The sequence below is a fragment of the Colobus angolensis genome, unplaced genomic scaffold, assembly GCF_000951035.1.
Source record: "Colobus angolensis palliatus isolate OR3802 unplaced genomic scaffold, Cang.pa_1.0 Scaffold76, whole genome shotgun sequence".
Lineage (NCBI taxonomy): Eukaryota > Metazoa > Chordata > Mammalia > Primates > Cercopithecidae > Colobus > Colobus angolensis.
Genome location: NW_012121376.1, coordinates 1,312,619 through 1,329,934, shown reverse-complemented (window position 1 = coordinate 1,329,934; position 17,316 = coordinate 1,312,619). Strand labels below are relative to the sequence as shown.

General features: G+C 60.9%; 2 protein-coding genes across 2 annotated transcripts in view; both read right to left on the bottom strand.

Moving 5' to 3' along the window:
- Positions 1-639: 639 nt before the first annotated feature.
- PABPN1L (poly(A) binding protein, nuclear 1-like (cytoplasmic)) lies at positions 640-3,830 on the bottom strand. Its single transcript, XM_011927991.1, has 7 exons — positions 3,534-3,830; positions 3,029-3,164; positions 2,810-2,877; positions 2,267-2,373; positions 2,089-2,176; positions 1,533-1,675; positions 640-1,096 (listed from the first exon to the last, which is right to left on the bottom strand). Exons 1-7 carry the CDS (start codon positions 3,780-3,782, stop codon positions 1,057-1,059), a joined length of 831 nt encoding a protein of 276 aa, XP_011783381.1. The 5' UTR covers positions 3,783-3,830; the 3' UTR covers positions 640-1,056.
- An 8,787-nt stretch (positions 3,831-12,617) lies between these two features.
- The window catches only part of CBFA2T3 (core-binding factor, runt domain, alpha subunit 2; translocated to, 3), a 104,033-nt gene continuing 99,334 nt past the window's right edge, over positions 12,618-17,316 (bottom strand). The window contains exons 11-12 of the mRNA XM_011928075.1: positions 15,917-16,107; positions 12,618-13,825 (exon numbers count right to left, since the gene is read on the bottom strand). Of these exons, the coding sequence (XP_011783465.1) occupies positions 13,526-13,825; positions 15,917-16,107 (491 nt within the window). The 3' untranslated portion in view covers positions 12,618-13,525. The remainder of the gene's footprint in view (positions 13,826-15,916; positions 16,108-17,316) is intronic.

The following is a 17,316-nucleotide window of genomic DNA, read 5'->3' as shown; positions in this document are numbered from 1 at the left end:
TGGGGGCGGGTTTGGGGAGGAGTCCGGTGTAGGCGGGAACAGGAGGTGGCTCATTCCTGGGAGCAGTGCCTGGCCTGGTGCTGGAGGAAGATGACTGAGGGGTGGGTGGGCACCAGCCCACTGAATAGGAGCTGATCTGCACGGGGCTCCAGGAACTAACACACTGAGCCTGATGGGGCACTAAGGGGAGGCGCTGTCCATCGTGGAGTGCTGGAGTTGGCTGTGTGCACATAAGCAGCCTTGGGCCTCCGCAGCTGTGCATGCTTTCAGAGGGGACAGTTGTTAAAGTGCCCAGGACAGAGATCAGAGATCTCCACTTCTGTTTACGGAGCTTCTGACAAGGGCCAGTGTCCCGGGTGTCTGGATCACTTGGTGGGGGACACGTGGTGCCAGGGCAAGGTTATGGGGTGGGGGCGCCTTGACCGACACACAGGCAGTCATAGCCCACCAGGCTGGCAGTGACGACACCGGCTCAGCCTGTGCACGCTGCCGGCTTGCTGTCGGCCGTGAGGGGTCTAGAGCCCTGTCCTTCTCCCACAGCCACGGCCCACCAGCCGCCTTCTGTGTCCTGTTCCAGGGGAAGACGCAAAGGGAACTGTGTCCACGAGGAGAATGCACAGGAGTGCTGCTGCCATTTGCTTTTAAAAAGTACCCAAGTTTAATAATTTATGCTTCACCATTAAGAGACACGTTTCTATTTTTCTTAAAATGACTTGGTTGAAGAGCTGAGCATGCCAACCCCAAGCTGGCCTGGCACTGCCTGGGCCTCTGCCTCTCCCCCACCTCACTGCCCAGAGCCCCCCTAGATCCCCGTGGCGCCGGTGCCAGGCCCACCACCGGGCTGTGACTGACTCGTGGCTGTGGCCGTGGGTCTGGGCCACCATACAAGGCCCTAGTGCGCCATCGCCTGGCCAAGTGGGGGCCAGCAGCTGCTCTTCCGGACACCCCTCTCCTCTGGCCTTGCCCCTGCTCTACTCCCTGCCCCAGCCCCAGGATGGAGCCCAAGTGGTTTACTCCTGACCAGCCCCCAGCCCCTCTCAAAATCAGGCCTTCCCTTTAATACGGTGAAAACCACGGTGAGAATTTTCCACGGGCCCTGCACGGAGAGAGAGTGCACAGTGAGTGGCATTCCAGAGGGGAAGGGAGGTGGCCCAGGGCCCCAGGGACAACAGGATAAGGATGCAGGGAGGTCACCTGACTGCTCAGGCAACGCCCCAGGGGCCTTTCTGGTGACTCTTGGGATAGTCCCAGGAAAGGGGAAAGGCAGCGCCAGGAGAGCCCCTGGGGGCAGCTGCAGCCCACCCCAGGGTCTTTGTGGGAACAAGAAGGGGTCACCTCTCCCAGCAGAGAGGCTGCAAACAGCACCCCCCTAGCTGATGCAGCAGCCCCAGCCCTCACCCAGGCCCCGCCAGGTCCATTCCTGCAGCCCCGTGAGGAACAAGCTCAGGGACCCCCTCCTGCCCCTGATCCCCAGGCCGCGACGCCCCACCATGGCCCTCGCCCCCAGGCTGCCTCCACAGGCACCCACTCACCGGTTCTGCCCTCGTGGTCTGAGCCGGGGCCTGCCCTGGAGGCCGCTGAGGGGGAAGGCTGCCCCCCTGGAGCCTGGGTGTCCTCGAAGGCCCCCGCGGTCTGTGGAGCTGATCCCGGGGAAGTTGGTTCTTTTCGGCAGCACCTGGAGCAAAGGCCTGTTCCTAGTCCTCCTCCAGGGGCAGCTAAGACCCAGCCCGCAGTCTCTGCAGCGCCCACCACCCCGGAGTGTGGGGTCCTGCAGGCTCAGGACGCCATTTGGCCCTAAAGGGTCCCCCCGCCTTTGCCCACCACAGCTGTCATGTGACACCCAGTCACGGCCAGCACCCCTGCAGAGGGGTCCCCGCCCCGAGAGGGGACACTTCCCCACCATGTCACTGGCAGACCAAACCCAGCTTCAGGTCCAAGGGTCCCGCCACATCCTGTCCAGCCCCAGCCAAGCACCGTGCCTGAGACGCGCTGTGCAGAGAGGAGCCAGCTGGGGCTGCTGTGTGTCCCAGGGCCAGTGGGCCAGCCCCTCTGTGCTCATGTTCCTGGACCTGGGGAGCACTGGCGCACCTTGATGACCCGGCCCCGGAAGAGGCTCTGGTCCAGCTCCACGGCGGCCTGCACGGAGCCCTTGGTGGCAAACTCTATGTAGGCATAACTGAGGGGAGGGCGGGGAGGGGCGGGGAGGGGAGGGGTGAGGCTGGGCCCTGTCCGCACAGCCAGTGCCCCCGCCAGGCCCCTCACTGACCCCTTGGGGTGTCCAGAGAACTTGTCGCACAGGATGGTGACTCGGTGGACCTCCCCGCAGCGGCTGAAGTGGGCCTCCAGCTCCTCGGCAGAGCCCCCGTAGTCCACCTGGACCCAGCCCCAGACCCGCATGTCAGGGAGACGCCTGGCCCTGACTCGGGGCTTTCTTGGTAGAGGTGGGGAAAGAAACGCCAGGGCTGGCCCCCGGGCGGGGATGGCCCCGGGCCTCCACCCCACACGGCTGCTGGGGATGGAGGGAAGAAAGGAAGGGAGATCTCACAGGGAGCGCTGCCTTCCGGAGGGTTGGAGCCTTTTAAAAAGCTTCTCAAAAGTGGAGATTTCATGTGCAATCCTGAATTCCAGCTCATGTTGAAAAACTGGAACATGTGCCCAGGCCAGTGTTTCCTCAAGGGGACAGGGCTGTCCCCAGTGTCAGACTCCCTTCCCAGCAAGCCTGCCTGGCTCAGGGCCGGGCGCCAGACCCCCTGGAAGAGATGGGGCCCCACTCGCTGCCTGCCCCCCCCGGCCCCCGCCCGCCACTCACGTTGCCCACGTAGACAGATCTGTGGTCAGCCTCCACCTTCTCCTCGGGGGTCCCAGGGAGGGGGCAGCCTGTGGAGAACACAGCTCAGGCCCGAAGGCCCTTGGCTCCTTCCTCACTCCTCTCACAGGGAAGTGACACCTTGGAGCCTGCCAGGCCCAACCCTCCTGGAAACTCTGGGACCCTGGCTCAGTGGGGGCGGCCTGGGCCCCAGGTTCCTACCCGTGGCCTCAGGGCTCAGCAGCTGCCTGGCCGTGGTGCCGTCCTCTTCCCTGGCCTGGTGCTGTGCTCCCGGAGACCATGGCGGCCCCTCAGCCTGCTCCATGGCACACACCTTCATCCTGCTGGTCTCCAGCTCCTGCCGACACATGGCCCTGAGCGGGGCAGGCAGCCTGCAGGCTCTGCTCGAGGAAGGTGGCTGTGTGGCCTGCCAGCTCCAGCAGAGGGTCACAGCCCCGAGGGGCAGCCCTTCTCTGGGCAGGGACGCTCCTTCCCGGGGCGATGAACTCGCCCCTGCAGAGAAGCCCCCGAAACTGCACCTCAAGGGCCCTTCCCCAGGCCAGAGAGCTTGACTCTGCAGTCTGTGCAGCGGGAGTCTCCTTGCCACCTTCTTCCAGGCAGGTGGGCAATGGCCCTCTCCCCTCCTAAGTCAGCTGCAGCCCATGTCTCCGCCAGTCCCTGTGCCCCAGGTCCCCTGAGAGCCCCAGGGCCTCCACACAGCTGTTACCTGGTCAGGCACCGGGCACTCAGCCAGGGTCTCTTGCTCCAGCAGAGACAACAGGAAGCCTGCATCCCCGTCCTGGTCTTCCTCTGCCTCCTCCTCCTCCTCCTCCTTCCCTTCCCCACCCTCTGGCCCCAGAATCTCCTTGGTCTCGTTCCAGGCCCCCCAGCCCTGGGCCTCCGGGTCTGAGGAGACCGTCTGGAGCCAGGCCTGAGTTGGGGGCGGGAAGAGAGAGCGGCTCGGGAAGGGCCACATGGTAGAAGGGCAGGAGGAAAGTGAGCCAGGTGAGGCCTCCCCTCCGCTCCCCTCGCGTCCACACCTGCCCGGGCCCTCCTGGAGTTTTAAGCCCTCTCCCGAGGCCAGCTGCTCCCACTAGAGCATTTGCAAAGGCTGAGTGGGGGCTGAGCTTCCAGCCTTGGCTCCTGGCCCCGCCCCTTCCCTGTCACTGGGACAGGTACCTCCAGGACACTCTCCCTGGAGGAAGGAGAGGCTGAGTTGAGTGGGGGTCACTGGTCTCTTCTGCTTCCGCCTGGCCACGCTGCGGCTCACTGGAGCCTTGGTCCATCACAGGGTTCAAACCTCAGCAGCATCCACATGGCACGAACACCACACGGCATGAACACGCAATCCAAGTGGGAACACAGGAGCGGTTGTTTCTGGTACCAGGGTCCAAGCAGGCTGGGGAGGTGGCCTCTGACTAGGGGAGGCAGGGGCTGAGATGGTCTCAGGGGAGGGAAGGGTCTGGGTAGGGACCAAGGGCAGGTGCACGGGATGAGAGGGCCTAGGCAGGTCGAGGCGGGGTCCTGGGCCCAGAGGAGAGGCAGCAACTGCTGTCCCTGCATCCTGACCCCCATGGAGTCCCCAGGGACCCTTGCCTCCCTAACCCTCATTCTCGGTTTTTTGTTTTTTTTTAAGACGGGACTCTTGCTTTTTGGCCAAGGCTGGAGTGCAATGGCGTGATCTCAGCTCACTGCGACTTCTGCCTCCCAGGTTCAAGTGATTCTCCTGCCTCAGTCTCCCGAGTAGCTGGGATTACAGGCACCTGCCACCACACCCAGCTAATTTTTTTTTTTTTGTATTTTTAGTAGAGATGGGGTTTCACCATGTTGCCCAGGCTGGTCTCAAACTCCTGACCTCAGGTGATCTGCCCGACTCAGCCTCCCAAAGTGCTGGGATTACAGGCACGAGCCACTGTGCCTGGCCTGGGTCATCTTTTAGATGGGAGCCACTTCCATGAAGCCAGACTCCTTCTGCTGTGGGGTGGGGGCTCGGTGGGGAGTGGTGGTGTGAGTTCCTGTGAGGAGGGGGTTCTGTGGGAGTGGCGGTGTGAGTTCCCGTGGGGTGGGGGCTCCATGGGGAGCAGCAGTGTGAGTTACTCTGCGGTGGGGCTCTGTGGGAGTGGCGTGGGGAGTGGCGGTGTGAGTTCCTATGAGGTGAGGACTCCATGGATGTGACCGCCTCTGCCTTCGCGCCTCCCTCTCCACCTGCCAGCGCGGCTGCTGGGGTCTGCTCTGGCCTCCCTCTCCAGCGATGCCGTCTCCCACCCACTCTTGGGGCCAGGCAGTCATGCATGGCTCTTACCCCTGCCATTGGTGGTGGGGGACGAGGCCGCCCTGCACAGCTGCCACCCCCAGGCCGAGGCCATCTTCTCTGTGACTGCGCTCTGGTGTTCAGCCAGTGGGGCTGGGATTCCTGGGAATTTGGGACTGGGGGAGGAGAGAGAGACAGGGCATGGCCTAGGCTGGAGCTGCACTGCTGCACCATGCACCCACCCACGCAGCGTGGCCCTTCCTCCACCTTGGGCTGGGGGCTAAGGGGGAGCAGGTGGTGACATGGAGGCTGCCAGAGCCTGGGAACCAAGGCTGCTGCACCCACTCTGTCCTCACCTCTGTAAGCCAGATGGTGTCTGAGACGGGTCTCGATCAGTTGAGAGGTTTATCTTGCCAAGGTTGAGGGTGCACCCAGGAAAAAGGACCACAAAGCCACAGGCAACATCTGCTTTTTCCAGAGGGTTTGGGGGCGGGGCGCGGGGGCTCACGCCTGTCATCCCAGCACTGTGGGAGGCCAAGGCAGGTGGATCACTTGACGTCAGAAGTTCAGAACCAGCCTGGCCAACATGGTGAAACCCCATCTCCACTAAAAATACAAAAAAAAAAAAAAAAAGAAAGAAATTAGCTACCTGTAATCCCAGCTACTCAGGAGGCTGAGGCAGGAGAATCGCTTGAACCCGGGAGGCAGAGGTTGCAGTGAGCTGAGATCGCACTACTGCCCTCCATCCTGGGCGACAGAGCGAGACTCTGTCTCAAAAACAAAACAAAAAAAAAACAAGAACAAAAAAACCCAAAGAGGGTTTGGAGACTCCTATATTTAAAGGGAAAGAGCAGGCAGGAGGGGAACACAGGAAGGAAAGAAAAAGGAGGGCGGATAAAAGAGGCAAGCGGTAGCCTTCTTCGAAGCTCTGATTGGCCGTCACCAAATGCACATTTTGAAATGTGGAAGGTGAGGGTAGAGGAGTGAATTACGTAGCCCCACACTCAGCAACCCTGCGTTTCCAGAGAAGATAGAACTGCCACAGGGAACAGGAAGCCGGCAGGTTCACATTCGTCTCCAGTGAGTGGAGGGTGATGTTAGCTCTGTCCTTTGTCCCACAGCTGGAAGATAAGCTGGGGGATCACATTGTCTGGGTGGGATCCAGCAGAACTGTTTCAGAGCCAAGATCTCGGGGCCCACAGGGAATTTCCGTGTAAGCGCATTGTGGGGGACCGGGCTCCTTCATCTTCGTAGCTGTCCATTCAGGAAGAAAATGGGAGGCAGGTGTGTGTGACTCGGCTCCCAGCTGGACTTTTCTCTTTGGCTTAGTGAGTTTTAGGTCCTGAAATTTTGTTTCCTTTTCACACCTCCAGGAGACTGACTGAAGACCATACTGCCCCCCCGCCCCCATCTGTCCTCCACCCAGAGGATTTTCTGGGGCAGGCTCATGAGGTCGGGAGGAATGGGCTTTGTCTGGACCCGGCTTCCCCTCTACCTGGCTCTGCACAGCCACACACATGTGCATGGTCCCAGGACACTGTTCCCCCTGTGCATGGTGCCGCTGTTTCCAGGAAGCCTGCCAGGCTGCTGCTCCTCTCCCGAGGGCCGCTGTCCTCACGCATTTCCTGCTGTCTGTCCGGTGTTGATGACTTGCCCAGTTCTCCCCTTGGAAACCAAAGCTCCTCAGGGGCAGAGCCCACGTCTGCACTAAGGACGGGCGTGCTGACCAGGGCTGGCCAGACGAGGGTGGAGCGTGGCCTCGGCCTGGGCTCCTTCTGTTGGGACAGGGCCCCCCCTTCCATGTGTCTGTGCCTGTGTGGCGGAGGGTCTGCCAGCACCCGTGCCTCCACCTCCCTGTCAGAGGCTGGACTGCAGCCAGTTCTGTCCAAGACCAGAGCCTGCTGGACTCGGCCCAGGCCCTGACGCACGCCCCTCTGAGCGCGGGCCCCGGCCGTGGAAAATCTTGTCATCCTCACCCTGTCTGAGACCGCTGACACACCAGGCCCGGCCAGGACTCCTGCCAGCTGCCTGGCAGGGGACAGACGGCTCCGACACTGGTCTTTCCAGTGACACTCTTCAAATATACCCCGTTCCAGAGCCTGGCCTGAGGATTCGTGGCAGCCTGGCCCCAGGGGCACCAGCACCCAGCTCAACTCCTATTCCGTGCAGGATCTGCGTGTGCCCCAACGTGAGGGTCCCATGGGGATGGCTGAGAGGGGTGAGCTGTCCCCGCCTGCGCTGTCCACTGTCAGGTCCCCTGTGTCCCCTCAGTTTTCATGTCTTTTTTTTTTTTTTTTTTGAGATGGAGCCTCACTCTGTTGCCCAGGCTGGAGAGCAGTGGCACGATCTCAGCTCACTGCAACCTCCACCTCCCAAGTTCAAGTGATTTTCCTGCCTGAGCCTCCTGAGTAGCTGGGATTACAGGCACCCGCCACCATGCCCGGCTGATTTTTTGTATTTTTAGAAGAGACGGGGTTTCTCCATGTTGGCCAGGCTAGTCTTGAACTCCTGACCTCAGGCGATCCGTCCCCCTTGGCCTCCCAAAGTGCTGGGATGACAGACGTGAGCCACCGCACCCGGACTCCTGTTTTGTCTGTGTCCCCCGAGGTCCCCTGTGTCCACCATGGAGGTTGGAGGTGTCATGGGCCCAGCCCCAGCACTGTCAGAGGTGGGGCTTCTCAGGCAGGGGCTCCAGTCTTGGAATCCTCAGGACCATCTCCCAGGGGTAAGGTTGTCGGGACCCCCCACATGTCCCCTTTGCAGGCTCAGCCGTTGCCAGCCCTGCAGGAGCCCTCGTGGCTGGAGGCTGCCGCTCCTCCCCGCCCGTGTGCTCCCGCCCCGCCTCTTCCCCTCGCCCCAGCCCCACGTCACACACTGGCCTATTTGTCCCTGCAGTGTGTGCTGCGTGGGGAGGCCCGGTCCCTGCAGGGCACAGAGAAGCCTCAGCAGGTATTCAGTGAATTCACAGGTGAGACGAGGCTCAGCCGAAGCCTCCTGGGATCCACGGAGACTAACAGCCAGGTGACAGTGAACGTTCGCTTTATTACATGGACACGGCGCTCACCGGACCACTGCGTCTCACAGCGTCCACAGGCCAGACCCACAGTACATCAGACAGGACGGCCGGGGTCACCTCGCAGCCCTGCACAGGCTGCAGACCCAGGGCATGGGGCTTCTCACAACTACAGGAAAATAACCCAACGCTCAGTCCAGCTCCTTTGGGGGAGTCAAAAAAAAGAGGAAAAGGAAGTAGAGAGTAAGTCCCCTCCCCACCAGGCTGCACGTGGCTGTGCCCCGGCCGGGTCCTCACCGGCCCGACCCCCTTGGCCCTGGCAGATGGGGTTGGGGAGGTGACAGATGGCCTGGCCGGGCTCCCCACCCCATCCAGGTGGGGACAAGGGGGGCCTGTTGCCATCATTCATGTACTTTTTTTTTTTTGAGGCAGAGTCTCTCTCTGTCGCCCAGGCTGGAGTGCAGTGGCGCAATCTCCACTCACTGCAAGCTCCACTTCCCGGGTTCACACCATTCTCCTGCCTCAGCCTCCCCTGTAGCTGGGACTACAGGCACCCACCACCACGCCCGGCGAATTTTTGTATTTTTAGTAGAGACGGGGTTTCACCGTGTTAGCCAGGATGGTCTCCATCTCCTGACCTTGTGATCCACCCGTCTTGGCCTCCCAAAGTGCACCGCGCCCAGCCTCATGTATTTCAAAAGCAGGCTTCACGCTCACTACTGACACTGACTTTCTGTTCCTTGGGGTCTTTGGGAAGCTACTTGGGGCTTGGCTGGATTGAAACATAAAGAACAGAAAGTGTCCAAAATGGAGTTTCCTAGAACTTTGGGAAAACAGAGCAGGGGTTGTCAGCAGCACCCTGGCCTTATCTCTGAAGTGTGCACGGGCGCTGGCGGACCTGTGGGAGACCAGCCCCATGGACTCCCCCCTCTCCTCACTGTCTTCCTCTCCAGCCAGCACGCTCATCATCCAGGGCTGTGGCCCCAGCCCCATTTTAGAGAGTGCCCCCTCAGTGTGGGAGCTTGCAGGGCAGTGCAGGAGGAAATGGGCCCCGGGGCTCGGGGATGCAGGGCAGGGAGACTGCAGAGGATCCTGGGGAGCACCCACCACTCCTGGCAGAATTTATCCAGGCAGGTCTGTCCCCAAAAGTCCCCAGTCTCAGGCAGTAAGGACTCAACTCTTAGCCAGGAAATGGGATAGGAGCCTGGCACCTGTGAGTACCCCCAGGAGTGGGGCTCCAAGAGTGCTGGGGGTCGGGGAGGCTGCATGGGGCCACCCTCCTCTCCTAGGGACACCCTCTCCAGGCATTGATCCCTGGAAACAAGGAGTGGGAGAGGGCACCCCACCCCACTGCGTCGCGGCTCTGCCAGGGAATGTGCTCACCCTGGCGCCCTGGTCGGGGACCCTAGGCACGTGTACGGGCCGCCACCCAGTGTGTGCTCCTGGCCTCCAGCCAGCCACCTCAAGCTCCAGGTGGCCCCGACTGGCCAGAGCTGTTGCAAGATGCTGGTCCCACCTGCTCACAGCACCTGTAGCGGAATTTTCTCTGCCCCTGGAAGTGTCTCGAGCAGTCCTGGACTGGGCTGGGTACGGGAGGGGCTGCCGCCCAACAGGTTCCCTTAGGGCAGCAGCTGAGGTCACTGGCACACGGCAGGGGGCAGCTGGTGCCCTCAGGTCCGTGGGTGGAGAGGGTGGGGTGGGATGGAGGCACGGCTGTGTGCGTGGCCACAGGACACGCAAGGGGGGGCACGTGGGGCGTGTGGGAGTGGTTTGGGGTTTGGGGAAGAGGCTCTGAAGAACGTCTGGCGTGCCATGGTCCTGTCTTGACGGTGGCTGGCGGGAGGACAGCTTGGCAGGCTGCATCTCTGGCCAGTGATCTGTGAGCTTGTAGAGGTGGCAGCTGGGCAGGGGGCAGAGACAGGGTGGATCTCCCCAGTCCAGGTGTGGCCCCTGCCCAGACCCTCTGTCCAGACCACCCTCTGCCTGGCAGAAGAGAGGCAGATGCCCGCAGGTGCAGACTGCAGGTCGGAACCATGGGCACGGGTATTCATGGCCACCAAGGGGAAACACAAAATGCCGCCTGTCCCTGTCCCCACCCCAGAGCTGTGGGTTCCACTTGGTTTGCCATGAGGTCTTTGGCCACCAGGGCCTGGGCATACGAGCTTCACAAAGACGGGCCCCTGAAGCATCGGAGGGGGCCCCAGAGCCTCCCTGGGCAGGAGCTGCCTTACTTCATGTGACCCGGCCAACACCCGCCCAGGGGTCCCTGACACAGCGCACCCAGGACATCCCCTCTTTTGTCTCCAGGCCTCAGTTTTCCCAGTCGTCCTGATTCCATGGGGCTGACGGCCGTGGGGCTCCATCTGCCTGGTCTCTGGCCAGGTCCTCACGCTCCACCTGCCTGGTCTCTGGCCAGGTCCTCATGCCAGCTTTTGCACTTGTGCTGGGGGTGGCTTGGGGCATGGTGGGGGGCTACGCAGGGCAGATGGCATTCATCCTTGGCTCGGGGGCTGACCCCTTCCTGAGAGCTGGGGTGGGGGGGCCTGTCCCACCCTGAGCCTTGTGGTCTGGCCCCTGGAGGCTGCTGGCCAGACTGATGCAGCCAGCTGGTGAGCATGCTACTGTCCCTGTGTGTCCCCAAAGAAGGATCGAGGGAGGTGAGGGAAAAAGAGGAGGCTTTCGCCCACAAAGTAAACTAGTGTCTCCTTCACGCTCCCCACCAGTCCTGACCCCAGGGACCTGAGTAACCAGGGAAACTGCCCATGGATTCCCTTGCCCTTGCCCCGGGGCTCGGTGCCAGGGAAGCTGCCCATGGGTCCCCTTGCCCTGGGGCTTGGTGCCAGGGAAGCTGCCCATGGGTCCTCTTGCCCCAGGGCTCAGTGTTCTACAGAGACCACCGGTTCACCCGCACAGCCTTGGACCACACAGCCTTGGAGGGCCTGACTCAATTTACCCCACAGCACCATGCCCGTTTCCTGTCCCCTAGAGCCTTTGATCACCACAGCCAACTGCCCTGCCCACCTGGAAGGGTACTGCAGTGTGGTGGGGACAAGATGGAGCCCAGTGGGAGAGAGAGATGAGAAGAGTCCCAGGACGCCTACCTCCGGGGGAGGCAGGTCCCCTTCGTGGGCACGGGCGTGCCCGCTGCCACCGCCGCTGTGTGGGTTCGGAGCTGGAGAACCGCAGCCCTGGGAGGAGGAGAGACGGGCTTCTGCCACTTTAACAGAGAGCCCAAATCCCAGACTGGTCCTTGTTTCTCTGAAACCCACGAAAGCAAACCTCAGGGAGTTTGCTGGGCCTGTCACTGAGGAGTGCAGGTGGTGCTGGGGCCAGGGCACCGTCTGGAGGATACACTCGATCTGTCTCGACTTTCAGAACGAGGTTTCTGTTGTCAGGCTCGGTTCCAGACAGTACCTGGCTGGTGGGGACCCGATGGCATCCATCCTTACGATGCTCAAAGAAGGAACTTTTACCACCGTGAAGGAACCACCAGCAGGTAAACCGCTCCTCCCCTGGGGGCCAGAGTTCAGACTCCTTTGAAAATCCGTTTCCTACACTTCGCAAACTCCCGCGTTTCTCTTAACTTTTTTTTTTTATTTGGCAAACATCTCTTCTTTATTACCATCATGAATATTATTTAGACCTCTGCAAAGACTATATACATTCACATTAACGTACACTCTTGGCTTCGGGCCTCTCGCGGGCCGTTCACGGCCGCTTCAGTAGCTGGGTCACTCCGGTATTGCACTGAGTTCCTGGAACTCCTGAGAGCCACGCACACAGATGCCAGGCCATGGGCCGCGCCTGCTGTTGTCTGTCCTTGCACTCGGTGCAAGTGTGAATTTCTTTATCCCTTTATTTCCTTCTTGAAATCGCGGAGGGAGTTGAGAGGAGTGGAGGGAGGATGGGCAGGGCTGGAAGGTGGGAGGGAGCATGTCTGATAGAAAATGTCACCGAGACACACCCCAGGGCCAGAGGCAAACGCATCTGAGGGGTGGCAGGGCAGGAGCACCAGGGCTATGTACATGGTCAGGGTCCTTCCTGGGGAGGAGGCAGAGGGCTGCTTTTGTTTGTAGTTTTTTTTTTTATTTTTCTGCAAAAGTTTGGAAGAAAGGGGAGTAGCTGCAGTGAGACGCTGGGGTTGGGGCGATGGGGCCGGGAGAGGTTGGAGGGCGCGGAGAGGAGAGAGGTAGAGGAGGACGGGCTGGCTGAGAAGCCGTGTTTCAGGGAGCCCTGCTGGCTCCGCGTGCTTGAAAAGCAGTCGAGAATCAACCCAAAAGATTGTCACAGTTTTGTTTCGGAATTATGCTCTCTCTGGGAAGAAAACTTTAGCACTTTTTTCCCACAAGTGGAAAAAGGAAACATGAAAAGTCACAGGGGGCTGAGGACAGACAGCGTGCCCTTCCCTACACACGTGGAGACGCAGGCCGCGGCGAGGGCACACAGACCGCGCACACGCGGCGGACGCACCAATGCCTACGCGGAAGGGAACAAAAGTCACTTCTCGCTGGGCACCAACCCTCTGCACCCCAATATCCCGACACCCACAGACAAACCCAAGAGCAAGGAAAACAGTGAAAAACATACTTTGGCAGTGACAAATTTTGGATTTGGATTTCTTGTGTTTGCTTTTTTGGATTTCCTTTGGAGCAGAGGTGAGTCCGGTATCCTTGGCTGGCTAGCTAGCAAGGTAGTTCACAAGTATGCTTCCTTCGCTTTTTTAAAAAAACTTTTTGGATTTTTACTTAAAGCCAAAGAGTTTAACATTACAGGGGAAAAAAAAATCTGAAACCAAAAATGCTTCTTGAGTCAGAAATTGAAATCTTTCCTCCCATCTTTGCCAATCAGCCTGACGCCCCTGGGGGAGGGGCCCAGCTGGGTTCAGATCTCCAGCTATAAAATCACAGTTTTCTTTCTCCCTTGTTAATCAGGAGGGGGAGAACCCCCAGAGTTTTCTTTGTCCACTTCTGAGTAGCTCTTTTGCCAACAAACAAAACCCCCCAAAATTCTTTGCTGAAAATATAAGCCACCAATTAGATTTTTTCATTGAAGAGAAAGTGTGTGATAGTCATAGAGAGGATAGAGAAGACAGCGGGGGACAGACAGAGAGAGAGGAAAAGAGAGAGAGGTGGGCAGAGCTGCCGCGCCCGCGGCATCCGCTCTGCTGTCTAAAGCTCGTTGAGGCTTCTGAGGATGCTTGAAGAGAGGTTGGCAAGAGGTCTCCGCGCAGAATCATTAGGTAGCTGAGGCAGGTGCACTGAATGCGGTTTTGTTGGTTCTGTGTCTTCTTTTGGAGAGGGGCAGTAGCAGCAGCGACTCTAATTGGTCGGCTTCCCCAGGCCAGGCGGGGCGCAGCGTCTGGCCGGCCGGGCGTCAGGGGCCACAGCATTTGGCGGGCCTGGAGCTGGGTGGGGTCGGCACGGTGCTGTGTCCAGCAGGCCGGGGGCTGGTGGGGTCAGCGGGGCACAGCATCCAGCGGGCCAGGCGGGCTGGGGGAGTCGGGGCGAGAAGGCCCTGCAGAGCCGGCTTCGCTGGGGCTGGCAGCACCCACAGGCAGGGAGGGGCCCAGGCCGTGGGCAGCTTTGGGCGGTCCAGGCACCGGGTCGGCCACCACGGCCGCAGGGCCCTGCAGGCTCTGGCCACACACGTGGTGATGCTTCTCCCAGTCCCGATGCTGGCAGAAGGACCCGCAGTAGCGTGCTGCCTTGCAGCCGCTGCACGTCTCACTGGCTTTCCGTCCACAGTTCCAGCAGCTCTGGGTGGGGGCAGAGGGGCCAGTCAGGGCTGGGTCCGGTCACCCTAATCCCCAACACACGCTCCAGCCAAGCCACTCAGACCCAGCACGTCATCAACAGCTGAGAAGAGAGAAACTCTAAAGCCCCACAGCCCTCGGGCCATTCCCCAGATACAGCCACGCACTGGGCCCTTTTGGGGGACAGCGCCCTACTACTGTGTCTCACGCTCCAGCTCACCCGGACAGGTTTGTGCTGCGCTAACTGAACGATGACCCCTGCCTCCTCTCCGGGAAGCCCTCCTGAGCTCACCAGGCTCCAAAACCGAAGGGCGTGGCCCCAGCATCATGGAGGCTGCTGAGATCTCACCATCTGCCTCTGCTGCATCCCCCTCACCCGTCTCCCTCCCCACCTCTGCCCCATCCCCCACCTCTGCCCCCAGCCTGTGGTGGGTTCTGCTCCCTTCCCATAGGGTGAGTTGTGCCCCAGGCATCCCTGTGGGCAGAGGGGGTCACGGATGCCACACAAAGCCCGAGCATGTTTCTTCTTGGGGAGGGGCTGGATCTCTCACAGAGACGGCTGAGCCGTGGGGTGGGAAGCCCAAACCTGCCCCAGGGGAGAAGCCCAGGGCCCTCTTTGGCCTCCAAAGCCTCTGGTGCCACCTCCCACCCCACCTCCCCTCACTGCCACAGCAGCAGCAGCCTTCCTGCGGAAGGCACGGACCCCGCTCCAGGCCCTGGCCCCTGCCGGTCCCTCCGCTGGGCCTGCTCCCCCGATGCCTGCGTGGCCAGCTTAATTCCTCCCGGCCTCTGCTCAGGTGTCACCTGCCATGAGGCCTCCACGGCCCCACTCCCCACACACCTCCGCCCCCAGAAACTGCCTGCACGCCTCACTTCTGCCCGCCTCGCTTCTGCCCACATTCCTTGCTTCTGCTTTTGGTGTTTCTTTCTCTGTGCCCACTCAAGTGCCAGCTCTGTGAGAGTTTTGTCCGTGGTGTTCTAGCTTCTCCCCAGCCGAGAGCATGTGTGGAAAGGGCTGGTGCAGAGACTCCTGCATCAATGGGGCTCCATCTTCTCCCACCCCGGGGCTAGCCCAGGCACAGATGCACACAGGGGCTTTGGACAGAGATCTGCCCTGTCTCAAGGGACAGTCCTGGGGCTCCCCTGGAAAGGGTCTCTCCCTCTCCCCTCTTTGTGGACAAGGCAGAAAAGGGTTGCAGAGGGTCCTCTGCCCCCACCTGCCTCCCAGGTGCACAGGCACAAGCAGGGTAGCTCTCAGGCCTGCCGTGTGCACCGGAGGGAGCTGGGCGCCTCGGACGCCACCTGGGGCCCTCACAGCTCTCCTGGATCCTCTTGCTCTCACAGGCTAAAGAACAGGGATTTCAGGCCAGGCATGGTGGCTTACGCCTGTCATCCCAGCACTTTGGGAGGCCGAGGCGGGTGGATCATCTGAGGTCAGGAGTTCGAGACCAGCCTGGCCAACATGGCAAAAACCCGTCTCTACTAAAAATACAAAAATTAGCCGGGTGTGGTGGCGGGCGCCTGTAATCCCAGCTACTCAGGAGGCTGAGGCAGGAGAATCGCTTGAACGGTCAGGAGTTCGAGACCAGCCTGGCCAACATGGCAAAAACCCGTCTCTACTAAAAATACAAAAATTAGCCGAGTGTGGTGGCGGGCGCCTGTAATCCCAGCTACTCAGGAGGCTGAGGCAGGAGAATCGCTTGAACCCGGGAGGCGGAGGTTGTAACGAGCCAAGATCGTGCCACTGCACTCCAGCCTGGGCAACAAGAGTGAAACTCCAACTCAGCATCAGCCAACCTGAGCTTGAGTCCTGGCCCCACCACTTCCCAAGGCCGTGACCTCAGACAAGCTGCCAACCTTCTTGAGCCCTCAGTTTCTGGATCTACAGAACGGGGACACCCAGAGGACGTCTCACCAAACCATGTGGAATCTGTGTTGATAAGCACAGCGTGGGCAGGGACGGCGTGCCGGCTGCAGGACGCCCGTGATAACTGTGCTGATGCCATGTGGTGGCTCAGAATCCTCACGGGGGTGGCGTGGGACCACACGGGAGCGAGGCAGGGGAACGGTGTCAGCGTGGCCGGGTGGCCCTACCTCGCTGGAGTCCTCCTGCTGGTTGACGACCGTCAAGGCGTCCTCAGAGGCCTGCCGCTTCGCCTCGGCCAGGGCCCGCTCCATCTTGGCACGCTCCGTGGTGATGAGCTCGTGCGCTTTGCGCTCCGCGTCCGACACGGCTTTCTGCAGCTCCGACATGGCCTGCCGCTTCACCTCATTCACGGCCTCTTCTGCAAAGGACACGGGCAGGGCTGGCGGTCACATGGGCCATCCCAGACAGGTCTCTGGACTTCCTACGCCCACAACCTGGGGACAAGGGCTATGTGCAGCTGAACACACGTAGCATCTGTGCACACACAGGCACACATTGACGGCCCTCATGCCTGTGCGGACAAGTACATGCAAATAAACGCAGGCATCCCAGACATGTGTGTGCGAAGCTGGGTCATGCGGCGAGCATGTGGGGAGCTTTACAAAGCTTGCTCCCCAGGCGCTACACCCCTGCAGGGTAACGGCGAGGCCCACCCCAGGGTCTGGTCAGCCAGGGGCGCACCTGGAACCTGCATTTCTAATGTGTGCCGGGGGAGCTGCTGCTGCTGCTCCAGGAACCGTACCTGAGGCGCTCGGACAACTCTGCTGTTCCGCCTTCACCACTGGCCCCACCCAGACGCAGCCCAGGAAGCCCCCTCCTCCAGGGCTCTGTCCTGTCACCCCAGACCCTGCTCTGTTATCCTCACTGCCATCCTTTAACCTAGCTGGCCTCAGAAGACCACGCTCCCTGACCCCATTGTTTGATCCTGATCTGTGCTAAGGTGGGGCAGGCTCAGAGCAGCTCCAGGGAGAACCGCCCGCCCAGTTGGAGAGGCCAGGTTTCAACTCCGCCACTGAAAGAGACCCTAAGACCAGCTGGAGACCCTGCCGCTGCCTAACCCCAACCCTAACCTTAACCCCAACCCCAACCTTAACCCCACTCGCTACCCACAGATCCAGCTCTGCCCCAGCCCCTCCCCCACGTCTGGTCCCCACAGCATAAGCAAATATCCCCACAGCCTTGCCAAGCGCCCAGCTCCACGTCTGCCCATGTTCTGACTCTGTCCTGCCCAGACTCTGGCCCTGCGTGCCTGACGCGCCCAGGCTCCAAGTGTGTGCGCTTCTGCATGCCCTCCTGGGACCCACTTTATTCTGCTGGGCGGCCACAGGTTCGTTTCTTGGTCGGCGCAAGTAGCAGCTGTCCTGCCCTGAGTGTGGATCTACTCTGACCGCGCTGTGAGCCACGCAGCGGAATGCATAAAGCCCCGCAGCCTGAGCCCCCAGATGGAGACAGAAGCTCCTCATAGCTGAGGGGCATCTGGGGCCCTGGCCTCCCACAGCACCGCTTGCCGGGCAGCCCCACTCACCAGCACGGCTCGCCGGGCAGCCCCCACTCACCAGCACCGCTC

Bases quoted from the DNA above. Each gene is read 5' to 3' on its own strand.
- PABPN1L (XM_011927991.1), bottom strand. From the start codon at position 3,782: ATGTGGCCCTTCCCGAGCCGCTCTCTCTTCCCGCCCCCAACTCAGGCC. The intron at 2,177-2,266 runs GTCAGTGAGGGG...CCCTCCCCTCAG, and splicing joins TTCTCTGGACACCCCAAGGG to TTATGCCTACATAGAGTTTG. The intron at 1,676-2,088 runs GTGCGCCAGTGC...CCTTTGCTCCAG, and splicing joins TCCGGGGCCGGGTCATCAAG to GTGCTGCCGAAAAGAACCAA.